At 43.5% G+C, this 26515-nt stretch overlaps 1 protein-coding gene across 3 annotated transcripts in view; it reads right to left on the minus strand.

Annotated features, from left to right (window-relative positions):
- LOC130211694 (glucosidase 2 subunit beta-like) overlaps window positions 1-26515 on the minus strand; it is a 97704-nt gene that overhangs the window by 47722 nt on the left and 23467 nt on the right. For all 3 annotated transcript variants that reach the window (XR_008835145.1, XM_056442637.1, XM_056442639.1), the window contains exons 9-10: window positions 16675-16761; window positions 6346-6409 (exon numbers count right to left, since the gene is read on the minus strand). Coding sequence is in view for 2 of the 3 variants with exons in the window: in XM_056442637.1 (XP_056298612.1) it covers window positions 6346-6409; window positions 16675-16761 (151 nt within the window). In the remaining variant the exon portion in view is untranslated. The remainder of the gene's footprint in view (window positions 1-6345; window positions 6410-16674; window positions 16762-26515) is intronic.

Raw genomic sequence — 26515 nt, forward strand, 5'->3', positions numbered from 1 at the left:
CAACTTGAAGGTGAGCAGCATATCAGAGGACTGGCTCGCACAATGTGCTCCATGAGCGTTATGGCTGAGAGCGGATTCCACTGACGGGATGAAAATGGAACATTCTTGCAGGATTCCCGTCTTACATTTCGCAGTTTAGATGTCAACTCCAGCAGAAACTCTTCCTCCTGTTCCCACTTGCAACCTGCAGGGCTTGCTTAGGAAACGCTATCGCTGCTTCGATAGTGCAGAGACTCCAGAACAATCGATTCAACTGCAGCTGGGAGAAATGATAGAAAGGCCCAAAAAGTGGCTTCTGTTATTATTAGCGTTTCCTTTTTCTGACTATGGCGTTGAAAGATTTCTCTTCTATTAGTATCTGACACAGGAATAACCAAAACTGGACGCGACTATCACAAGGTATTACAAAATAGCTTCAAAAAAAAGGATATACTGAGTGGATCTGTTATAAGTCATTTGTCATTGTTTTGATTAGATTAGAAAATCAGATTCTGCTATAATGGTGCCAAGAAGAAGAAAAGTAGTGAAATATCTAGAAATATCATCAGAGAAACATACAGACACAATGGGCTAATTATTGTGAGCAAATCTTAGATATTACATCATGTAAATATGTACAAGTATACACGATTTTAAACTGCTTTTAAATTGCAGATATTTACGGTGCTCGTCACCTAGGAAAGTCGTTGTTGTGCCAGCAAGCGCGCAAGGTCAAAGCAAAGTCGTTTGTCTCTGTCGAGTTGGATATTAACTTCTGCCTCCGAGCAATTCCACCCAGTAAGAACCCCGCTACGCTGCTGACCTCTCAGGCAACATGTGTGTGGCAAAAATAGCATTGTGCAGATTATCAGATTAGCGTCACTCACATTGTTGATATGACATACATTCACAGGAAAAATGAGAACGTCTTCCAGCCACGTGAGTTGCAGTGTGACGATAGGAAAGGAGAGGAAGCCGGTTTATTGACAGGACACACGGGTGCAAGAACTGGAAATTATTACTTATGTAGATGATCTAAGGGAAAACATGAGTAAATGTGGTTCTTAGTTTCATAAACTATAAGGATCCTGTCTGTTTACAACTCAAAAATAATGATCGACAGCATTTCCAGCTAAAAACAAATTAAGTTTATCTCTGGTTTCCAAGCATTTAACAAATCCCTAAAACTAAATATCTGCTCAAAAAATGCTTTCACAAACCATAAAACTCCACAAACTCCTTGGATTAAAGCTTCGGAGGCGCAGGACACGGGTCTCTGTTCACATGTGATGACTGTCAAGGGTTTTGTTGTACAGGTGTAACAATTACAATAATCCGGTGAAAGTCAATGTGATAAAAGGGTAACGATGAGGTCAATGATATCTAATATTGTAGAAATGTACATTATGTGAAGCAATATGTAATGTAAATCTGTAATCTCAATGTAATGCTATATCATTAAACTATAACATTTAGAAAATATATATAAAGCAAGCTCTATATTGTTTGGCTTAAATAATCAAGATCAAATAATCAAGATTACGTCCAAAAACCTGCCACCCATCTGGCCGTGAAGTATACTTTAAAACAACTGTGACGTATCATAACCAACATCCATAAAGCCGAAACAACAATCAACGAAAATTACAATAAAAACAACAACGCCCATCTGGTTTAACTGTTTATTTCTGCCATTATTGATGTTGCTATGGATTCTTGTGCTTGAGAACAACGACCTAGCTCTTGACAATGGCCACTGCAAAGGGTCTAAAAAAAAAGCACCAAATTGCCCATTAATATGCACATGGTCACTGGAACCCAGATTGATATGGCATGTTTATTATTGTCTCGTCATGGGCCGCAGGTCTCATCGCCCAAAGCGAGAATGAAGAGGGGAAAAAGTTTGTCGATAGCAATTAAAGGGGAGCGACATCAGAAAGTTGGATGTTGCATCTTTAAGACGTCGCCAAGCTGAGGTCGACTTGGTCTGCTCATGCCCACAAGCCGTGCGGCCCTGAGGACATCAATTTACCCGGCTCGGCTCTCTTTTGTGTGGCCTCGGAGAATCTGTTAGAAAGGATAATTGTATCTTCCTCGCCCGAGCTGTAGGGACTCACCTGGAAAAGTACATGCAACGCCGTGCAGAGAAATCAATACCCCGGCGCTAATTGGGCTCTCAGCAGAGACAGGAAACGGTTGCAACTCAGACCGGTTTCTACAAGCCGACGAGGAGGAAGTAATGTGACGTGCAAGCCCTCTTAGTTACCGGTGGAGAAAAAGGATTCCGATCGAAGTCAAGTCTGTCCAACTAACGTTCAACAATGGCCGGCTGCACATGGAATACTGCATTTCATTCACAGTAGATAGAAGTACGTTGGAAACTTCTAACACTTCAGCATGTTGTATATCAAGTCTTTACTCTCTTGCTTTCGGCAGCGCAGTAACACACCGACTCCTCGGGCTGGGAACTGCTAGAAAGACTCGTTCATACATGGCAACAATCTTTGGATTCCTCCCTGAACGCGGCCCTTTAAAGCACGGCGAACGCTCTTATCAGCTGACAACACCTTGTGGTGTTTCCTGCACGCCAAGTCAGATGAGTATCCAGAGGGCGGATGCAACTTCAATGTCTCACGAAGCAATGATCAGGAGTGAATCCCGATAAGCAGATTAAATAATGATGTATATTTAATAAATACAGTTCAGTGGTGGATGGGGATGCAAATGGAGCACAGCTACAGCCGAGGTATCGTAATAAGTAGGAACACTGAAGTCTAGCTGTGCAGTAAATGGACTCATTCCATTTCTTGGGGTGATAAAGGCAGAACTAAGTTTAGCTATTAGTGTTTTTAAAAGTACAGGCAACATGATTTGTAACACACAAGGAGGAGTCCCCAGGCATTACCTGGACCGTGGGTTGCTTCAATGGTAAATCACCCCATTATCATATTTTTAGATCTTTCTTTGTGGGCTATAAACCAGTTTCTCTACAAACTCTGTTTTCAATTAACAAAAGACACCAGACTTTTCAAATGATAAATAAACACGAGAAGCTGTACAAGCACTCTCCCTCGGTATGATTCAGATTGTTACATGTTTTGGTTGGTGCCAAATAAGTATATTAAAATTTATTTTAAAATGTATTAATTATTGGCAAAACATCCTGGCAAACTCAACACTTTACTTTACTCAGCACTTTACTTTGTTTTCCCCTTGTATATTTAGTATTAGTATTTAGTTTTTAGTTTTTTAGTATTTAGTTTTGTGTTTTCTAATTATTTTTATTAATGCTCTTATGTGCACCGCTGCTGTGATTTTTTTAAAATGTCCCCACTGTGGGACGAATAAAGGAATATATGATATGATATCATATCATAAAAGGGCTCTTGCACACTTTGGAGCAGTAACCTAAATGATATGCCTGAAGTATGATGAAACACGCCATCCACTGTTTGAAATGAGCCCTGAGCTTTGCCAGCCAGTCGGGACTTATCCACGTCATGGGATGAGCCTAAGAATAGAACGTTGACGCCCACTGAGACGCTCCCGTCTAACACAACCATGCACTCCTCAGCCCCACGCCAATTATTTGGTTTTAGCATTTTCCTAAAAATCCTGCAGTGAGTGGAGTTTGGCTCAGACCTGGGGGTGAAGTTACACTTTAAGTTCCATTGTCGGTGTCGCGAGGCCTTTTCATACCAACTACCAGAATACTTTATTCAAATCATCGCGGGCTGCAGTACAACGGTATTTAATTAAATCAGAAAGCTGCACATAACAGCTTTGTCAGTGTTTTACTGCATTTACATACGATGAGATGGCGTCCTGCACATAACCCGACACTCTTTACATCAGCAATCCAGCTGCACCAAAATAAATGAAAAGGTTTTTGAAGCCGTGAAACAACCAAGAAATTGTCCGACACCCTTCAATTTTGGGATTCTAAAGGGAAACCAGAGATTTAGATGCTGGTGCTTAATGCATGCACTGTATGTTGACGTCTCTGATTGGGATTGTCTTTCTCCCTCCCTCCCTCTCCCTCGCTCTCAGACTCTGAATCAGCAACTCCCTTTGGTAAACAAGGCAGAGTGATTGTTGGATTTGCATATTCTTGAATAAATCATATTGCATTTATGAGATAAGCCGTGCTCTACTGTTCGGTAGCTTTTCCTCCCGTTTTTTATCCTCCTCTCTTCTACAACATTCATGCATGCTGCCACAAATTAACCCATATCACGAGGGGCCACGAGAGGGAGAATCAAAATGCATGTTTTTTGGTGGTAGGGTAAACCACGCCACCGGCGTGGACGGTTAACCGGGCCTGATGATGACGCGTGCCTATCTCCCATGCCAAGGACAAGGATGGCGTCTATGCTCAATGGGAGTAGAAATCCTGGGGAGGAGAGGTGGTGGAGATCAAAGAGACTGAATCTACAGAGAATCAAGAGAGTTCAAGAGATAAGTGGTGGAGGTGGAGAGGAGAAGAGGAGGAGGAGGAGTCTCCTCTAGTGAATGAGGGGATCTAATGTGGGTGCAAATTACTTTTCTACATGTGCAATGTGTGTGTCCATGAGCACATATGGACATGTGTGCACTTTCACATCACTGTGTCTAATGGGTCTGGAGGACATGGTTCTGAATACCAACACGCCCACAGACTGCAGCCCCTGTTTAATTACAGCCCCGGTACGCGAAGAGAATCCTGCATTAAAGCCGCAAGTCGGCCTCGAGTCTTCTCCCCCCATCAGTTCAGCTGATGACTGCTCTTTTTTTCTCTTTCCTTCGCTGTCCCCCTTATTCTCCCCTTCCTTCGGAGAATTGGGATCGCGGTATTTTGGCTGTGAAAAGGAAACCATCGGACGGCAGGGGCATGAATATTCCAAATGACTAATGTTGCACATGCTCATTTTTGACATATCTGGCTTCCGCAGGGAAATAAAACACTTCTAATGCAGGGGGACCATCTGTTATCTGTTGCTGGTGTTTCAGAGCAGGCGGGCTCCGTGCGCGCACACACACACACACACACACACGGGCAGAGAGATCGACAAATCTTCACACAGCAAGAGGCGTACATAGACAGCGAGACACATGCGCACACACACACACACACGTGCTAACGGAGGAATCCGTTGGGAGCATGCACAACAGACAGGCTCTAAACTCCTCTACAAATTAAACCCTCCTATTATTATTTTTAATTCGGTGTGTTTGTCAAATGTGCTGTAAATCTCGGGCTGGAGGGTGACAGGCGATGCACACGCTTTTTATGCTGGCCATAAATACCTGGGCCTGTCTCCTCGCAGCAGCTGGAGCGGGATAATATGCTTGTGGGTTGAAGGGGGAATAAACTAGCTGCATCACCTTGAAACCAAAACATGAGCCACACAAACATCCTTCGACATCAGCCACACAGCTCTACTAAGTGCATTCTCACTTACATGTGTTTGCAACTATGGCCAAAGGAATAGAAAGCTCTCTCATGCATGGGTAATCGGTTTGTTATTCTCAGACAATAGCCGGGCTTCCAGGTACGCCAGAATACTTCTATTCAACGGAATATTTTGAGCATGTTTGATGGCTACGTTTGCTGTAGAATCCCCTTTCGCCTGCACATGTCAACACCACAAATGTTGTGATGTTAAAAAGGTTCTAGCGATATCAAATGTCCCAGAATTGATTTATAACAACCATGAAACAAGTGCAGAAAAGGTCTGTGGCTCTTTTATATTTAGAGAAACCTAAAATCCCAAATATGTTATCTTAGTACAATCAACTATAATCAAGTGATTACAATTATCAAGTGATATACAATTAACAGTTAAAGCCACTATAAAGGATTTGTCCATTTCTGGCTTTGGGATCTCCCAGTGGTGGTATGAAAATACTTTTTTAGTTTTTTTTTACACATTAGTTATACAAAGTATTCAATAAATCCAACTACGAAACAAAGATTTATTTGGTGCTTCTACATTACAAACGATCCACACAACTAGTTAAGAATCAAATAATCAACATTTAAAAAATATAAATCACTACATTTGCACCTAGCCTAGTATGTCACAAACTATTAATATGTGCGACAGGACTATACTCTCCCAGCCTCACTTGCGGAAAGCGCTGCAAATTCTTAAAACGCAGAAGCTCCCGTCGATCCACTACGTTGATCAAATCTGATGCAATCAGCATCAGGAACACCAACACACAGACCGCTGAGCTCCCGTGTTTAAGGCCAGAAGGAAACGTTTGCCCACGATACAAATCTGTGACGCAATGAAAATAATTCATCAAATTCTGTAAAGGAACAGGACAACATACAGCGGGGGGGGGGGGGCGAGTGGCCAGTGAGAAGGTGTAATAACTTACCTCTGTCAGCTGCCTTTAAGTGAGGATCTTCACCCACGCCTGGTGCCCCATGTGCGTCTTTGATCTACAAGCACGGAACGGAAGCAGAGAAAACAAGGTCAACGCTCTCGACACTTGTAAGACCTCGGGTATGCATTAATGTATAAAGCGACAATGACAGCATGTGTGTGTGTGTGAGAAAGAGACACGGAGAAAGGGATTTACAAGCTTAAGTCCCCGACTCTAATACGCAACCCCCAGCAGACGTTGAAGACACTGTGCGCGTGATGTTGTAAAATATAAGGTTGCTTGTTGTGCTCTAGGAGGCTGACAGACAGTTTGATGATGAAAGACGACATGCCTGGATGCTAGCGTTCTGTTTTTGTTCACGGGGGGGGGGGGAGAGCAGGCAGAGGCAAAACAATTTTAGGTATTTAATTTTCTTTTTGAGATCCAAGTCATATTGCAGATCCTCACCAATAATCACCAAATCATTGCTGGAGTAAATATTGTTGATTGCTAAGCTGTGGCTGTAAAATATTGATGTACCACATATCAAAATATTGACGTGAGCTGGGATTCTCCCTGAGGTAAGAAAAAAATGTGTGCTTTTACAGTTGCGCTATATTCTGTTGTTGGCATGAATACATCGAAAAGAAAAAGAACAAATAGTGTGCAGAGCATCTTTCCAGAGGGTTCATGATGCTGAGGAGGACCAAACTGACGAGAGGAAATATGGGTCTGATTTGATGACTCGTCGCTTGCTGTCGTTGTTCCCTCCACTGGAAACCAGACTCTAAACTCAAATGTGCAAGTGAGAGGCGTCGCCAAGCGCAGCGTGACTCACCACCTCTGGAGGAGAACAAAAACACGCTTAAGATCACTGTGACATCGCATGCAAGTGTTTGAGGTTAAGAACATTTCTTGACAGACTGAATACAAATGTGAAAATTGCCATGTCAAGAAAAAAACGGAAACATGTCAACGAGTTCGAAAAAACCTTTTGAAATAATAAACCACCGCTGTTAGTCCCGTGAAGCCTCGTCTGCTCGGGTTCGACATTTATATTGATGCTAAAATCGGTTACGTGTAATGGAAAACAGAAAATGAGCTCAAAAAACAATTAAAGTTTTATCACAATTGGGGTGGAAAAGCATCTTAAGCGGATCCTCTGACTGTGGTTTCACTAAGCAATGTTCTGGAAAGTCCTAGTGGAATCGGGCCTTTATGCATGTTTAATTACCTTCGCATTGAAAATGCCGGAAGGTTATGTTTTGATCGCCGTGTATTTATTTATTTATTTATTTATTTGTATGCGTGTTATTCGCAAAACTCAAAAAGTATTGAACCGAATCGCATGAAATTTGGTGGGATGATTGTTTATTATCCGGGGACCAGTTGATTAGATTTTGGGATCGATCGGGTCAAAGGTCAAGGTCAAAGGTCATGAACAGGTCAAAATCTTTCGCAGAACTCAATAAGTATTGAACCGAATCGCATGAAATTTGGTGGGATGATTGGTTATTATCCGGGGACCATTTGATTAGATTTTGGGATCAATCGGGTCAAAGGTCAAGGTCATGGAAAGGTCAACATCTTTTTTTTACCATAGCACGATACATTTTTGTCCAATTGGCATGCAACTAATGCCAAAATGTTCATAATTCAATGCCCAATCTTGTGATATGCGAAGGTATGCGCTCTACCGAGTGCCCGTTCTAGTTACATATGAAATACTTCTACAGTATGTATGTGGAATTACATAAATTAATATCCACCACTTCTGCACAAGGACACACAGCCAACATCACACTGTATGTGTAACATTGAAGACTTTTTGAAGTGGAATACACTTTGGCTCACGGAGGCCTCAACGAGACGATTCTCCTGCACATATCGTTGAGCTGTGAGGCGGAAATAATGGAGGGCTCACTTCAAGCGCAGTCCTGTGGTGCTGCCTCTCTTCTTCATGTCCACACCATTCTCCAGCTCTCGTTTGTATCGGAGAAGGAGAGGAAAGCCTTCAAGCAGCTACATGTGCCACTCCGAGAAGAAGAAGAAGAAAAAAAGAGAAAACGGGATCTCTTGAAAACCGTCTGCCTTTGAAGGATCTTTATTCTCCGCTCCAGCTGCGCGAGATGCGTGTGACGACTTAGACATACAATGGCTGCACCGCGGGTATTTGTCCACCGAGAGCCGGGCCCGGGAAATGAAAAGAGGGGCCCACATACCCAGGAAGCGCTTAATTAATTGACGAGCAGATATTTCCCCCACACACACACACACACCATCCTCGCCAACCCGTCTTCCCAGGCGACTTACTTAAGAGTCTTATCTTTTAAATACAGCCCTAATCAAAATAAATGACTAAAAGCTCTAAGGGAGTTGAAGGCTGTACACATTTACATCAGAGGAACTGACGCAATTCAAAAAGCCGCCTGTGCACCAACTTACGGTTAAATCACAGAGAATCCGAACAAAGTAATACTTTGTGTGTTTTTGGTTGTTGCTCAGTTTGGCAGACCTACATTCCTGACAGCCAGTCAGAGACACACGTTCTCCTCCTATCTGTGTGTTGCTATGTTGAATTCCCTCAGCAGGATGCTCAGTTGGTGAGCGCGTCGCATTTTACAGAATATCTTCAATATTTAATGCGTTGCATGATTTGTGTCTCTTTGAAAGCACTTAAGCTGCGTGTGCGTCTGTGTGCGGCACATGGCTTTGGAAAGGACCGCCAAAGTTCATCTTGGTGTACGGCAGCTGTGAATGGGGAACATGTTTGAGTTAATAATAGGGTCTTTCATTATTGTTACTATTGTTGATAATCCCCTCTCTTTTATAAAATAGAGCAGGGTGGAAGTGACGCGACCATGGAGCATGCAGACACGATGATTAGTGGGCTCAATTATGTGTGTGTGTGTATATCTATACACACACCTGTTGATTTTTGGCCTTAACTGGGGATTTATTTTACATCGAAATATCGAAGTTGAATGAAGGAACGTTGGGACTATAATGGGGTGTAATTTGTGAATGCCGAGTGTGTTTGTTGTGTCGTATAGGTGGTAGCCTCGCGGCTTTCATTCGCTGTACAGATGAATTCATTTAATTGACAATAATATATGGTGTTACATGCAACAAACAGTGTGTCTTTTGTTGCGTTTTTTTTACTGTGGGAAAAGGGGAGAGCCTTTCAGTGGAATGTGGCAGCTTACAAACATAGACAGTCATATGTTAGTGTCTGTCCTCAACAGGGTACCAGATACACCGGTTCCCTGAGATTTAGCATATGTACTTTTCTCCTTATGTATTTTTAGCCGATGTACTTCCCCTCAGGTATTTTTAGTACGGTGAATTCCCCCCCACCTTCCTGCTGCTCTTCCTGCTAGCAGTGGCTGATTTTAACAGCCAATATCTTAGAGGCTCGGTTATGTTTAGCCGGGGTGGCATGGGAAGGTGTCTGGATATCGTCAAGTTGTATCAAGACGCCATATCTCTCTCTATTTGGTTTAAAACAGAAACAGCAATTAAGCATTCAGGTTTCAGCCGCGCTGAAGTCAAAGTCAGGGCCGACGCGGTGACTGCGGTGTTCGCGGCCCGACCGGTACCACTGCAGAGGAACAGAGTTTAATGGTGACTGTGACAGCAGAGAGCCTCCTCCTCCTCTTCCTCGTGACACAGCTGCTAATGCAGACTGAACTCCACTGGGACTTTAGTGGGAGCCTCTGCAGAGCCGAACGTCGGGACGGGAGCGCAGCGGAGGGTCGATGTGGACCCTGCGTGGACCTTTTGTAGAGCTCCACACCGACATCAAGTCGTTGTTGATCTGTGCCTTTCAAAGCAATCCTGTGGGACCAGTCCACGGAGGACTCACGAGCAACTGAACTGGGAGACTCAGTTGCTTGGTGAAGGTTCGAGAAAGACCACCTTCAAAAACATCGAAAGTGACAGGAAGTGGGAATGCACAACTAATCCCAGGGCAGGTCTGATGCTTTATAAGCCCAACCTTCCACCTCGACCCGCTCTCTAATGTCCAGTAATACAAGTGGCAGAGCTTTCTCTACATGGGAGTCATGTCAAACAGTTAATATGACAGCTTCCTCAATGCTGGACGCTCCGCTTATCTCTGTTGTCAAACGGCATCAAAGTGGAGATCTACATGAGATCACCGCACTGATCGACTTCAGCTCAACAATTGATTCACGGCTCAAAGCAATTTTATTGAAATAAACCAATTTTGGTTAGAAGCACCGCTTTTTAGTCCCAAATGGCGAAGAAGCTTGAAGAGAAACAAATCATGCGACGCTTCTCGCTTGGGATGTGTCGCCAGATGGCGAGTAGCTTCCTCGTCAGGCAAACGGAGTTTCAAGGCGAGCCGTGCTCTTTTGTTGTTGTTGTTGTTGCATAACAAAAGAACAATTTTAACTTACGATCCCTCCCTGTGTTCACGTCGCCTCCGGTCAGTCGTGCATCCCCTGGTATCCCACAATGCTCTGAAAGTTCTCACACGTAGCAGACCAAGACAAAAAGGGACCAAAGTTCTCTTTTTTTCAACAATGCAACCGTATATATGCCTGATAGCTTAGCTATTGTTTACATTACGACTACAGGACGACCCTTTGACAGGTTAACAGATCTGAGAGAGAGCCAGGTGCTTTAAACGTGAGACGGCGATGTGAAATCCTTTCAAAAGGAGCTTACTTGGTGTTCAGATCTATCCGTTCTAATTCAGTTTGAACGCCACCCAATGCTGACATCATAAAACCAATAAAAACATCACGTTCAAGATCAATCTTGAAGGTCACACAGCTGAACAGAAAGAAAAAGGGCACTCCGAGATAAAAGAACAAGTAATAACAACATTTTAAGAGGCCAGCTGACCACGGTGGGAAAAGCTCCAGCTGTCAAAACACATGGGCAACTTTGAGGATTTAGCCACGACATGAAGGCGTTTTAATACTTCCTTCCTTGGTGTTACTTGTTCTTGTATTTTGAAGTGCCAGCTTTGCCTTCCTGTTTAACTGACACTGTGTTCCATTGCATTTCAGCTGGCCATGTTCGAGGATCTGATGCTGGCGGCATTTAAGAGTAGATCAAGACAGCACAGACCGTGTGTGGTGGTGCACGCGTGGTGCGTGTGCGTGTGCGCGCTCTGTAAGAGGTAAAATAATGACAGGCGAGGACGATGGCTGGTGACGAGAAAAGCGCCACATATTTTGGGCCTCAGGCTGGGCAGCTGTGAGAAACCTCTTTTCTCTTTTCCCTTCTTCTAGTTCCCCCTCTCAACACAACCACCTCCCTCCCTCCGTGCCACTGTTTAAACAGAGGATAAAGACGCCCTGAGTGGTTTCCTTTTCCCCCCATCCCATACACGGCTGCTGGCACTTCCCTCTTCTGTATCTCCAGATCCCAGGAAGAGGAGCGCATGGAGTGAGTCATGGAGATTTTTAAACAAGTGAATCTTTTGATTCATTTTAATGGCACTTCCTGACAAAATCGTCTCCCTCGACGAGAGAATCTTCCCGTCTGCGAGTACATGCTATCATGTTCTACTTCCACCGATAATTTGCGATTATGTTTGAAACCGAAAAACATTAGTGTAATTGCACCTTTTATTGACACGTCAACCGTGTTTAGACTTTAAACGGGTCCGATGCAGTCACAGGGCTGCGCGTGATGAATGTGCCTGGAGTTTGTGTGTCTACGCGAGGGAATAATAGGATGCCGGTTGCTTAAGCAGCATATTGGACTTTGAAAACTACAGTCAGCGGTAAATTCATGAACATATGGCACATTTCTGTGCGACTACGTTTGATGAAAACACAATCTTATGGAAATGAGAGACGCATGCACAAACACACAGCATCTTTTATACATCACTGGCACCCGTTGCTGCATCCAGTTTAGACGGAGGGCCAATTAGAGTTCTTTAATCTCCGAAAGAATGACTGCATTTCTCTGCATGTATGCATGCCTGCCCATTGGATGGCCATCAACGGGGAGGAAACACGGCAGCTTGCGTGTCGCCGTCGCACTTTTAGGTCATGCCAGTTGGCTTCTCCGGCGCGTGACAGCGGTGAGATCCAGACAGAGCAGGAACAAGCAAGGAAAAGAGCAGAAGGGGAGAACGTGGCAGCCGAGGACTACCACTCCCACATCAAACGGATATCGTCACAACAGAGCAACCGCCCCCGTTAGCTGTGACACCGTTCGGCTGCTCGTCACACCGAGCACGGCGAGGCAGAAACCGACGTCGAGTCAAGCAAGCGCAGTGTTTATTAAACGAGAGAGCGGGGGGAGAGAGGAGAGAGAGCGGCAAAGTGAGCAGACTCGAGTATTGTCAAACCTTCGTAAGCAGCACGGAAAGGCAGCATTTTCTCATCCCTCCATGAAATTGAATGTTGGGGAGGGGAATGAAGTGAGCCTTCGAATAACAGTAAAGGCAATCATTGAAGCTCGCAGTCGAGAAACAGGATATTGAGAGGTTGCTGCTGGAGTTTGAGTAGCGCTGAAATAAACCGCTAAAAGTGATTATTTAGTGGTATTATTTTATGGTTGATGCAGCATATTTCTATAATGTGCAGCTAAGTGAAGAGGAAAGCTTAGGTCAGCTTTAACGGGAAAGGTGGAAAGAATCATTCTCTCTTGTGAATTAGGAAAAAAAACCTCTCATACGTCAGTAATACACACACGGATTTGAATATAAAAGTTGGCAAAAGGAGCATCCTAAAGTTCCTGCGTGATCTGAAAAGCATGGACTCAAATCATTAAGTGCTATAATTGTTGCAGTCTGTGCAAAAACAGATTTGTGCCCATATGTTGGCATTTTGCAACGGTATCAGATGGATCGGCAGAAGTGCTGTAGTCCGACTAAAAAATGTCAAGTAACAGCTAAATAGTCAGCCGCCAGACTCTTGCCCGAAAAGAGCTGTTGGCGTAGACAGAAGGAAGACCGGAGAGGAAAAAGGAGGAGGCGTGTCAGGAAGACGGGCCCGAGAAGAAAAGGCCGTCTCCCCGAGGACGGCGGCATGTGGGCCCGTCAGTCGTCGGCGCGTGCCGCTCTCCCCGCTCGACACATTGAAACTGAGGCAATGTACCCCATGAAATATTCACCAAAGTTGTCATTGCTAAAAATAAAATAAAAAGGCAAGGAGTGCAGGGGAGTGAAGGAAATGTCCCCCAAATTGTTCTTGATGTCAGATTAGTTTAGCCCTCTTCATAAGCAACCGGGAGACCCAGCAGGGGTCCATTAAATGTTAACACGCTCTACCCCGAACAGCACATCCGACTCCACAGCAAACCTCCAGAAATACAGATTCCCCTGTACTCTGCCATCCGGGGCATGCTTTTGTAGGACTGCTGAGACAGCTGCTTCTTTCTTTTACAAAAGATTTTGAAGCGTGAAGACAATTCTTTATTCCAACTGTTGATGCTTGAGGTGAATACAGCACAAGGTCACCACACTTGCTGTTACTGTGAGTAAACCGCAGACAGTGAACGGATTGTTTTCAGCCAGGACGCACTCTGGCATTTGAATCCCAGACATCTGTTGTAAAGTCATAACCATTGTCGTCGCCAATGATATCTATTTGGAAGTCTCTAGTAACTTTGAGGTCCATGGTTTGGGGCGGCATCAGTTACCGTAACTAAGGCCAGCAGTCATTTGGTATCCCTTTTGACGAGGAAGAGAGAGGGCAAGTGAATGTCATAGAAAATTAAAGAAAGACTCAATAATTATCTCTTAATTAGGCTGCATGAGGGATGAAGTGACTTAATAACAGTGTCACGACTGTTGCACAGCTGGGCCCAAATGCGGTATGAAATTGTGGAATGAAAAAAACGGCATTGGCCGTCGCAGCTACTGTGCAAAAGGCGTCAGTAATTAGAGCCGGTCCTTTGTATCTTTGTGAAAAGTTCAAAACCTGTTCCTCGTATCGACACATCCACATGACTACGTCTCCATTTTGAAAGGCATGTTTCTTTGCTGCATTGACACCGAGCATCCACAACAAACGAGGAGAATGATTTTGCAAACGATGCCGAGACGCCCGTGTGGACGGAGATGTTTTTTGTTTTTTTTAAACAAAGCCTCCGGCTACAGCCGCATTCATGCGGCACATTCTATAATTCACTCTTTTTCGTGGTCCTTTTTATTATTTAGGGATCTAAAAAGACAATCAAATGGTGTCACGTATAAGTGAAATATGGCTGAAACGTAGCGGCGGCAAGGGCTCGATCCGGCAGCGTGTAGCAGCAACTGGAAGTGTTTCACGACTCCTCGAGAACATAAACACTGAAGCGCCGCCGCGCCGCCACGCTGCATCGGACACGTCTCGTGGAGTAAGAGAGGCACAGCTTAAGATTGCTTCAGAAAAATGTTTATCGGTTATCAACCTTTGTCACAAGCTGGCTCATGGTCGTTTTGCATATAATGAGGAATAAATCACCAGCAGAGTGAAAGATGCACAAAACAAACAAACGATTAAAGTAATAACAGTCGCATTGCAGTGGTACAGTGAAATGAAATAAGAGGTATGATTACAGCATGTACTGCTTCAAACCTTCATACTGTATCTCTAAGAACTGAGGATCAACAGCTGTCTTCACCTAAAACATATAAAAGAATGATCTAGGTGCCACAAATGATCACATTTACAAAAACAATGGCAGTTCACCCCCAACAGCCAAGCTTTGCAGCCCCTACTGGCTCTAAAGGGCAGTAAAGACACATGTCAAACACCTCAAAGGTCACGTTTGGACACCTCAGTCAATTGAGGCCGTCGATGCCTATCCGCTGGAAATGTGACTGGATAATCGGTAAAGATCGGGTTGAATGAAAAGTGAACTCAAGGAGGAATGAAACATTTCCATGTAGCTTTATTTCACGATTATTTGCAGATTTTTTTAAATCGTTTTCCATTAACTATTATGTAACCCAGAGATTTACTAAAGCTGGCGATGCCGAATTTTGGATGGTTTTCTGCTAGGTCAGAAAAAGAGAGTATTACAGAAAACAACCTTGCGAGCAATAAAAGCATCCTGTAGTAGAAAATGTTTGAAATGGTAGAGAGATTTCTTAAAAAGCGTCATTTAATGGGCATCAAATACAACTCAAACCTTCGCTGCGACTGCCAGCCGTAATAATACCGTTCCATTTCAAGTGGATGCATTTCAGTGGTGTTTTCATTAAAAGACAGGAGACAGGGGCCTTATAATTCACATTCTATGATGGAGCAACACGAAGATAAGCCAGGCGGATGGTGCAATCTAATCTAAACCCCAATGTTTTTTGGTCTATGGAAATGACTGGCTTCTTATCGGCAGAGTGCATTATTTGAGCCGATCCTCACTGTGGCTTAGCGACGGACTCAATCACTGCTGCCCGGCGATAGGCCTCACTTTCATACTCCCCGTCTCATCTTTTTATCTGGAAGAGCGGAAATGAAAGGATGGTATCTCGTCCTCTCGTGTCCTCGGTTCAGGAGACGGAGAGAAGCGCGGACATTTTCTTTTCGGCCCGAGCCGTCAAGATGAAAACATGTGGTTTATAAAAACCTGTATAAAAATATGCCAACACCTAAGGGAGTCTACATCAACACGGACTCGAGGAAAGGAAGGTATTATGAGGTTATTTGGGTTGAGGCTGTCAAAGTGGCATAGAACCATTACAGGAATCGAATCACGTTGCGGTAACTAGAAGAACATCACCAGCGGCTACCTTTACAACTCAGAGTAATCAAGCTTTTGCACATTTCGGTTTAAAGGAACACAATTTTTCCTCATTTTGTGCTTATCGTCTGGGTTTTTCACTCGTCTCTACATTGTTCTTGGAGTCATTGAAGATACCAGTGCTTTATTTTCTTGCTGGGTACATCTACCCAGCCATTGTTAGCACGATGTTTTCAAACAGCCAGAAAGGTTTTTGGTAACTATGGACCAAAGCAAAATGACACCGACAGGGCAACGATTGAGAGGATTGAGTCTGCTGTAGAAGGATGGAGTAAGGGAAGAATGATGGAGAAGGGTTTGGCAAAACACCGCTTACATAGACAATTAAAACAAGGCTGGGTAATGAATTTCAGAACATGTCTTATTACATCGATTGAGGAAACTATTTTGGAATTATGCCTCTGCAATGATATAATGGCATAATTATCTTCTCGAACGTTTTCTAACGACATTGATGAGGAATGATGTTTACACATTCACGAGACCCACAAATAGCCACGACCGAAAGTCACCAGCTATTTCATGAGGATGAGTCAATTCATCATCTGGTGGAACTGGAAAGTTATATATGGAACAAAGAAATGAAGGTGTGAATGAAGCTTGGAGAAGGATGGAGCTCACCTTGACACTGTCTCCCTTTGTCAGGATGTCCCAGAGTGTGTGCTGAAACTTGGTGAGATCCATCGGATAGCCCCCTCCCAACAAGGCCTGGGGGTTAAGAGGACATTCTTCGTTTAAAGTATAATAAATACTGTAACTAGGCAGATGAAGTCAAATAGCACACAATTAAAATCAATGTGCAAACACAAGATATAAATCAAACACAGCCTCTGTATCTTTATGGGCTCTTGTAAATTCTTGATACCAAAAGAGTACACATCTCCTCAAAAGCATGTATACTTTCTGACAGAGTGGCTGCTCGCCCCATAGGTATGGTCTTATAAAAAAGGGCATTATATTACGGATAAACTGCATATCATCCTTCTGCCCATTCAGCTCAACTCGCAATAATCCCCGCTGCCATATCTGCTTATCTATTCAAGTCACTCTCATTAAATCTGTTTTTTACAGCCAAACAGAAGTGCTTATAGAAGTCAGATACCATTAATCACCCGGTAGGTTGTACTTATACAGATATACTGCATGTTTTAATTCACTGGAGGACAAACACATTGTTCTTCCCATCTGAACGAAACCCCGCAGGAAAAAAAAAATGAGAGAGAAATTTGACAAGCAAATTAATCTGCCGCCTTTTGCCAGCTGAAATGGAAGCCAGTGAGGCGGCGCGTACCAGGAGACGCCCATCAGTCACGGGACCTTGTGCAGAATGTGCTGCACATTGGGAGGTAAAGGATGGGGACGGAGAGGTGAAGGGTGGTGCAGCTTTCAGTGTTTATTCATCTGAAACCGTGTCCCCTGGAAGCAGCTTTGGCAGCAATGCATCACAGCAGGCAGCGACCTTTAAATACTATGCACAATTAAGCTAAGCTAATAAACACGACTGTGGATCTGGACGTTTGTACCGGGAGGCAGGTGCTGTGAATCACATTGGACGTGTGCGGCGGAAAAGTTATTTTGTGCTTAGGTCGTCTTTCCGAAGCCAAATTTAAATGCGTTTGTTTGAAACGCACACACAAAATAATATGCCGTGTGCTCAGAGAGGAAATGAGAGCCATTTGTAATGCGGCGTTCGGTCTTTATCGTGAGCTCGACCTGTTCGACAACAAGCAAAGGTGTGGTTGGAGAGAGATTCTGTCATGACATAATTTGTTGGTTAATCCATTTGTCAATTGACAGATGATTCATCTGCAACCATTGAGAGTATTAATTAATCATTTAAGTAATTTAACAAGCTAAAATGTCAAATATTTCGCTTTTTTTCTCGAACTGGAATTTTGAATCCATCGTCACAATGGATTTCAGTAATTGCGATGACATGTAATTGAAAAAGCAAAAGACAGATTTAGTGATCGTAAGCATATCTTCCCCGTACTTTAGTTTGTTACACTGCTCAGTGGATTCAAGTTTAAGAGAACCTCATAGTCTTTGTCCATCATCATTTTTTTTATCTAAAAACTAAACAAACTGGAGAACCACAATGAGAAAAGGTGTGGTTTGCAAACCAAAATGCTAAGACAAGTGAAAAAAGAAATCTTAAAAATGTTCCCCTGGTAAAAAAACTAACGAAGCGAAGTTGTGGGCAAATTGCACATTCAGCATCCATCACTTTTATGTAGCAGGCTGCCCATTTAGCTTTCAAACTGCATCTAAACTGCAATTTCTGAAAGATTTGGCTCGTGTGATGAGAAAATTCACCAACAATTCCGACAAATAAGCTCTACAGTTGATTTAGTCGAGCTGGTGCGAGGGATGATATAACAGGATGCGAAGATATTGCCTTCCAGAGAGGGAGAGAAGAGAAGAAACATCAAATAACATTGCTACATACTGTGTTATGCTATTTAATAGTTTGAGGGAGTCCCAGAAGCACAGTTCTACCAATATCTACCTGGCAAGAGAATATTGGGTTTCTAGTTATGAAATGCACCTTGCAAATATGTGGAAACAGCACAAACAAAAAATGTGAGGTATCTATTAACATGATCTTACAAAACTACAAATATGACCACTTCCACGCAGTATTAAAGCACACACACTGTGTGCTTACTGAATCTACACACATGCACAAGCAGAAAGTCATGCGTAGTAACGTTGCCAGCTGCTTTTGTCATTTTGCCTCACACGAGCACCATTGCGATTCATTTTGGGCTTTTATCTTTGGCCGAGTACCCGGCGAAACAAAGACAGCCGGTGAGCATGTTGTTCAGAGAGGAAAGGTCTCGCTCGTGATCCCCTTGACAGACAAGGACAGAAACATCAGTCGAAATAATAGAAGTCAGTGGCAGATTTCCCAAGGTAGCAAGAACAGCTCTCAGCCGATACCAAAAAGGTACACACAACCCCCGAGTCTAAAGGTCCAGTTGGAGGACCGAGTGGTTTTCACTGAAACCGTCCGTGGTGATTTCAGATTGGGCCTTTCTGGAACAAGAGAGACTCAAAAACTCCAGTTTAATTTGGAGATCAGAGATTATTCAGGCCAACCTGAAGTGATGAAGGCGTTCTCCAACCCCAAGCATTGGTAAAATATACTTCAGCCTAAGAAGGACAACCGGAGTCATGTGAAAGATAAAGGAAGGAAATGTCCAACGTGTTGAGCAAATATGAACACGTTGTCAATGCAACAGAAACAACTAGGGGAAGACAGAGCAGGCTAATTGCTGACAATCTATTAGAAGGAGACTGGTTAAACTGAGTTTTTTACAAACTAAATGCGTGATGACAGTAAGTGTAACAGTAGGCATTAATGATCCATCCCTGAAGCTGATAAACCACATAATAATTGTGCAATGCAGCAGCCTCATCAGGCCACGCGAGGCAAAGCAAATCAAACTCAAGACTAACTTCACTGAGATCTGCAGGGGCATCATCATCAAAGTGAAACACTGATCCAGTTGAGCTTTCAGCAGCTTATCCATCATTTGTTTGCTTATTCAAACATATCTTAGTGTTCTGAAAGTCACTTGAAAAGTGACTTTCAGAACACTAAAACACTAAAATTCTTTGTTTTTCGACTAAGAATCCAAAAATCTACACCACGCAACAACAAAAAAGGGACTAAACTTTCAGGCTACACATATCTTTTCTAGATTAAAATGATCCCTGTGGCATTTATTTACGTGATAAATTGTCACCATCAACTCCAACGTCAATGAAACGGCACGCCTACTGCATCATCCGAGCATCGCTCAACTTCAGCCTTTAATGATGTAAAAATAAAGGTGTTGTTGAGATTGTTTAACCACGCTAATGAACAGTGCCTCTTTCCTTAAGATAAAAGTGACAAGACAGGCAATTGGATCAATATATAGCATCACATCAGTCTATATTTTGCTCAGTATCCGGGCCCAGGGAACATTTCATAAAGGCCATAGGGTCGGCTTATCACGGAGCTAAATGCCAATGTAATTATTAGTGTCTGGAGATAGTGGAAAGGGAGGCACATCCTGCGGCAGAACACATATTTAATTAATAAATGTCACTCTGTAGAGGGAGTGGGGAGGGTGAGTGGGGGGGGCGGGGGAGTACGTGAGAAAAGGGAAAGAAGCAGGAAGGGATGGAGTCAGAGTGACAACAACACTGATCCTGACTTAAGTGCACAGCCACACAACCAGACCCGGCACACGTAGAAATGCACTCGATAGCAAACACAGGAGACTGAGATTAAACATGCACATGAATATAATTAGGTTCTTAGTTCAACCTTGTGTATATGTATGTCTGTATGTCTGGGCAAAATCTTTAAATGCATTATATACAATCCTAAACATTAAAAGGTAACAGACAGCTGTCAGCACATTAAAATGAAGCACTAACTGTCAATATTGCTAATCTAGATGATTAGGCCATGTCTGTGCCAGCTCCTATTAAAAACTGAGAAACTATGAAGCACATTTGTATTATAATCAACATACTTTCTTGGAGACACGGTTGAAATGGTTTCATTGAAGCATCATTCTTGGGAGGAACATTTCCAATTATGGAATCCCGCTCTTCCCTGGGTGTTGCCTTTGATGTGTGATTGACAGCTCTATTAATTGGCTGTTTGGACTTGAAAGGACAGGTCAGCTGTACATGGAATATTACAAGTGCTGTTTGACATTTGGCTGAATCTTCCCCCGTAAGAAGCAACGGATTCTGAGTGACAACGGCAGACGATACCTGCGCGTATGCATCGCACATTTCAGCCCGGCATCACCGCCATTGTGGGTTTAGTCAACAAGAACTGACACAGAACGGTCTTCATTTATTTGAGCACACTGCGGATTCTCCCAAGATATGCATCACACAACGATCTGGGAGGGAAAAAAATAATAATCTGTGAAACTTTTGATGCATAATCTTCATGGCTCGTCTAAAAGGGGAAACAAAGCCTTGTGAATTGGAATCAAGATAATGAATGCTGCACTCTGCAAATACTAATCCTAGTATATTGTGTTATTCAAGATGTTTCAGTTGATTTCTGCTTCACCTTTCTGCTTCGGAGGAACCCGCCGAACAAAGTGACTCATTATTGCATCGAAATCTGCTGACGAACACGCTTTTTGTGTCTGTATGAGCCTAAGAGGCCGATTGAGATCAAGCGATATTTAAAAGTCGGCTTACAAAAAATATCTTCAATAGCATTTTGGCCTTCACAGTCCACAAACATTTCTGGTATTTGAGCACCGGTGACGTCGAACCGTTCGACCCAAGTTTACCGAAAATAAATGCAGAGACAGGAGAGGTGCACACACTGCTGCTCAGTGGCAGAAATCTGAGTCCTGTCTTGCTTTGGCGAAGGTCAAAGGGGTCACGTGTGCTCGTCTTCTTGCCTTTCCTGCTGTCAAGGAGTATGCACACAACAGGCAGCTTTTCACACAGGGCACAAGTCTCCAGGCTACTTTCTCGCTCTTTGCCCCCCCCGAACACAACTTGGAGTGCTACTTGAGTCACGACAACACCTGGGACCCTCTCGCATCGTTGCCATTTGTGTCATTGGATCAGCTGCGGACTCCAGCCCTATATATCTGCCATCTTTTGTTCTCTGCCCACGCGTTAACTCTGAACTGCCTGGAGAACAGAAAAGGACCTTGAGGCAGCGAAGAAAAAAGAAAGAAAAATGTCTCTAAATGTTTCTTATGCAACCATTTTTATCCCTCTTACGCATGTTTCCTGAAGGCCACACTCCTCGGCACACGGAGGTGGGTATCCTTATTTGGAGACAATAGCAGGCGCGCTTCGAAGGCAACTGTTAAGCTATTGCAAAGCAGATGCTTTTTTTCTCGCGTCCATCAATTTAACACCTGCACCGCCCCTCTCCTTCGTTGGCTCATCCGTTTTAAATGGCACATGACTTTTCTTGCATTGTTCTTTTGACTCACTCAGAGGACGAGCAATGTCTCTGCTGAAGCAACGGCCCCCTCAAGCCTTAATCACCGCTAGGTTGAGGTCAGCACAGACAAAAAGAAGAAGAACGGCGGGCAAGAAAACAGAACAAAGACACATCGTTGCCGTATGTGGAGACTCACTGGATGTTTTTACATTTGAAGAGGCAATTATATTTCAGAGAGTAAAAACAGGGATGAAGATTTGGAAACAATTTTTTTCCCCTTCTGAATCTTGCACTCGACAGAATTGCAAGGGAAAAAGCCATCTGTGTCTGACTTATCCCTGGCTTCTCCAGAGCCCGGATGAGTCTGAGCCAGCAAATGTCAGTCGGATAAAGACCAAGCCTGACAGACAGACACAGGAGTTTTGTCATTCTGTGTGTCATCCCTTTGCTAGCAAGCCCAATAGTTGCCGGTCTCAAAAGCCCCGAGTTGATGGGGGAAGGAAACATTCTCAGGGTGAACGTCAGGTTGTGTAGCTCCTCAGGTTGTGTAACTCCTCCGAGGGCCACGGTAGCTGGAACGTAGAGGACGTGCACTATTCTGGTGCCCCTGCGGCCTTTGAGAGCTTTCATTAATGTCTTATGAGCCGCAGGGTGGGGTCACCATGGAAACACAAAACGCATCAACCGGTGCAACACAAAATGATGTGAGGTTCCTGAACAACATGTTCTGCCAGGAGCCAGCGGTATGTGTGGGGTCACAGGATATTAGATGTGACTTAGTATTTAAAAATGAAATACGGAGCTCTGTTTCTTCATCTGTAAACAGTGTGACTAAAACACCAAACTATTGGCAGATGACTAAACAATAATACTATAATTTCAGAAGAATAGTATAGTGATTATTGTCATATTATGGGTAATTGTTAGAAGTTGTTACAAAGTTAGGATTGGTGAAATAGATTATTTGGAGCAAAATATTATTGCTCGCCTATTAGTTTACATACTTGATGTGTTGCAGTTTGTTTTACGTGTCATATACATCAACATCTAAAAACTATTCTTATTACAAAGAGATACCCGAGTCTTTCTTTAGATGATTATGGCCATTCTAAAAGTGTCAGAGATGCATATGCAGTTTGCTACAGCGAGCTTATCCAGAGGATTTTGTTTATTTTAGTCTGGAGTCAGGCATTCCTGCACTAAAATGAAATTGCCTTCCCAGGAAACGATGCAGCATGTAATCCTTCAATACACTTTTTGTAAATGACATATCAGCCTTTCTGCTCACTGTGGACCCTCCAACAGCCGTATCAGAGCTGTGTGACGTTGCCCTGCTGCTGCACTGCTCTCAATAAGAGCGCTCAACACAAGACACGGGCAGCTTTCTACTTGAAGCAGTCCCACAAAAACATACATTTTAGATACAAAATTCACAGTTATCAGGCAAGTCTTTTAGTTATAGGAAAATAAGACAACCCCTTTTTGACCTGAGCAAGTAAACTAACTTGTGTTGCCAGTATATCTGCTCTGAGAGGAAAACTAGTCGCGTAGTGAACTCATGAAACACAACTAGTTAAGTTGACCTGCACCTCAACTAGTTAAGTTGACCTGCACCTCATAAAACACAACTAGTTAAGTTGACCTGCACCTTATGAAACACAACTAGTTAAGTTGACCTGCACCTCAACTAGTTAAGTTGACCTGCACCTCATGAAACACAACTCGTTAAGTTGACCTGCACCTCAACTAGTTAAGTTGACCTGCACCTCATGAAACACAACTAGTTAAGTTGACCTGCACCTTATGAAACACAACTAGTTAAGTTGACCTGCACCTCATGTAACACAACTCGTTAAGTTGACCTGCACCTCATGTAAAACAACTCGTTAAGTTGACCTGCACCTCATGAAACACAACTAGTTAAGTTGACCTGCACCTCAACTAGTTAAGTTGACCTGCACCTTATGAAACACAACTAGTTAAGTTGACCTGAACCTCATGAAACACAACTCGTTAAGTTGACCTGCACCTCATGTAAAACAACTCGTTAAGTTGACCTGCACCTCATGAAACACAACTAGTTAAGTTGACCTGAACCTCATGAAACACAACTAGTTAAGTTGACCTGAACCTCATGAAACACAACTAGTTAAGTTGACCTGCACCTCATGAAACACAACTCCTTAAGTTGACCTGCAAAGTCGCTCCTCTGTTCTCTTCCTGACTAAGTAGCTACTTGAGTGTTTTGCTGCAGTATTAAACCAAATCAACCAGAATATACATTTTAAGAGTGCCTACTTTGACGTTGCAATACTGACTTTTAACTATATCACCCACCCCAACTCCACAGAAAAATGAAATGCTTGTACATAAAATAAGACGATTATCCACTTTGTTGCATCAGCATAATTTAAGAATAATCCCTCTAAAATGCAGAAATGCAAGGGGAGTATTTAAAGGCTGCTCCCACTGCTAAAACCTCCTTACCGTTCTAATGATACGGGTCAATATCCCTGATCAATGCATTCACCTGGGCAGCCCTGGCATGGATTGTCCCAGAGGAAATTGATGTCTTGTCTTCCTGGACGTTGCTCAGTGCACAGTGTGCAGCCTGTTCTTGGGAGGTGCAGTTACAGAGGAGCAACATCAATAGTATTTGTCAAGTGGTTCATGCTGATAAGAATACAAACGATTGCCTTGAGCTTGCTTTAAGGCTGGTTTGTCAGCACAGCTTGTTAGACAGAATCTTCAGCGATGGAGTCAAAGAGGTAGAAACACAGCCGTGTGATTCAACTTCCTTAAGTCTGACAAGTGTTGCATTTTGTTTTACTTATTTCTTTACACATGTCCCTATTTACTATCGTGTTTTCCAAACTGAAAGAAACTGTAAATAGAAATTCAGTGAAGACACTGGCAGAGTGGGTAAACAGAGAGAGAGTTAGAGGTAGATGAATAAAACACCTCTTGATATAAAAAGACCTTTTTCAGGGCTTGGAAGAGCATCAAACGATGCCTCTTCACTTCGCTCCTCGCCTCTCTTGCCTTTGACCTCCCACTGGTCCCATTACTTGTGCCAGCCGCGCAACCTCGAGCGCATCCAATCACTTCAGTTACATAACAAAAGACAAGTGCGGAGAAGATTAGAAGTGGAGAGGAAGAGGATAAGGCAAGATGAGGAGTGTCAGGTGCCTGAAATAAATAAAAAAGTATTTCGGTTTCCGCCCCAAATCGCTCTCTGGGCCCCTCCTCCGCCTCCCCGCACTGTCCACCCATCATCTCAAAAGAACATGACACAAAACAGCGAAGTCTAGCAGGTCAGCTTTCTCTACCTCAGTTCTACAAACAGCATATCACTCCACTTCTGGTTTCAGCCTGTCATTTCATATTATATTGCTTGAAAGCACTCCAGCTGGGGAGCAAAAACATGGCACGTGTGATGGGAGGTGACGAATGGGACTGATGGCGGTGTGTGTGTGTGTGTGTGGGGGGGATATAAAGGCGCAGACAACCCCCTTATTGCCCTCAGCCCACCAGCCTCATATACCCAGCAGGCTTTTAACACAAGACCGTCATCTTGTTGAATACACAAACAGAGATGCCAACCCCGCATACGGCTGGGGTTTGCATCCCACTATGATTCTGCTCACCAGCACAATGTTACCATCGAAATGACAGATCATTAAGTGTAAGCGGTGTATGATTTACCTTTGCGACCGTGTAATCTACAAGCAAACACAGCGTGGTATGGCAAGCCTGTGCGTACACTGTAAAGAGCCATGGCCCATATCACGCGTCAGTACGACTCAGGTCTGCACAAAGCAGACCTCAAGGTTACTCATTGACGTAAGAGCCTCCATTGCTTCGAATAAAGGCATTGCAGAGTTAAACAGTGGGAAAAAATGTTGTCGTCCTATAGCTCTCCTCAGAACACACACACACACACACATTAAATCCGAGACTAATTGCAAGCATGACACAAAACCTCCCATCAAATGCACAAGAAACGAAGTTCTTGGAGGCAGATGAGAATTGTTTATTTCTGAACAGGAGGGATCTCTCTCTCCGTTTTTTGAGAGAGCGAGGCAGAGAAACCGCACCAGAGGCCCAGCCCATGACAAAACAAAGAGATTAAATGACCTGTGAATGTGACTTTCCATTCCTCCATTAGCTCGCACTCAGCTTAGAGGCCTGCTGCCCCCTCCTGGAGGCTGGCGAGACGTCGTCGAGCGAGATGTGCCGTGACGGCCTTCCTGTTCGCGTGGCACTGAATTAAATTACAACCGTTGTGGTCTTTTGGCGTCGATGAAATGCGCAACCGTGACCCGTCACGGTTACATCTGGACTCTAGATGTATTGGACAGATTTCGTGCAGCATTGTATGAGGAGTCGCACCCGAGTTATACTGTATATAACATGTTAAAAACCGACACATAGATTCTATATGCATCACTAAATCTCATTTACATATTGCACAGTCAGTGAAGATCCTAATTCTTGCCTTTAAGATCAGAATTGGGGGTTTTTTCAACT

This window comes from Pseudoliparis swirei, chromosome 21, assembly GCF_029220125.1.
Source record: "Pseudoliparis swirei isolate HS2019 ecotype Mariana Trench chromosome 21, NWPU_hadal_v1, whole genome shotgun sequence".
In the NCBI taxonomy this organism is placed as follows: Eukaryota; Metazoa; Chordata; class Actinopteri; order Perciformes; family Liparidae; genus Pseudoliparis; species Pseudoliparis swirei.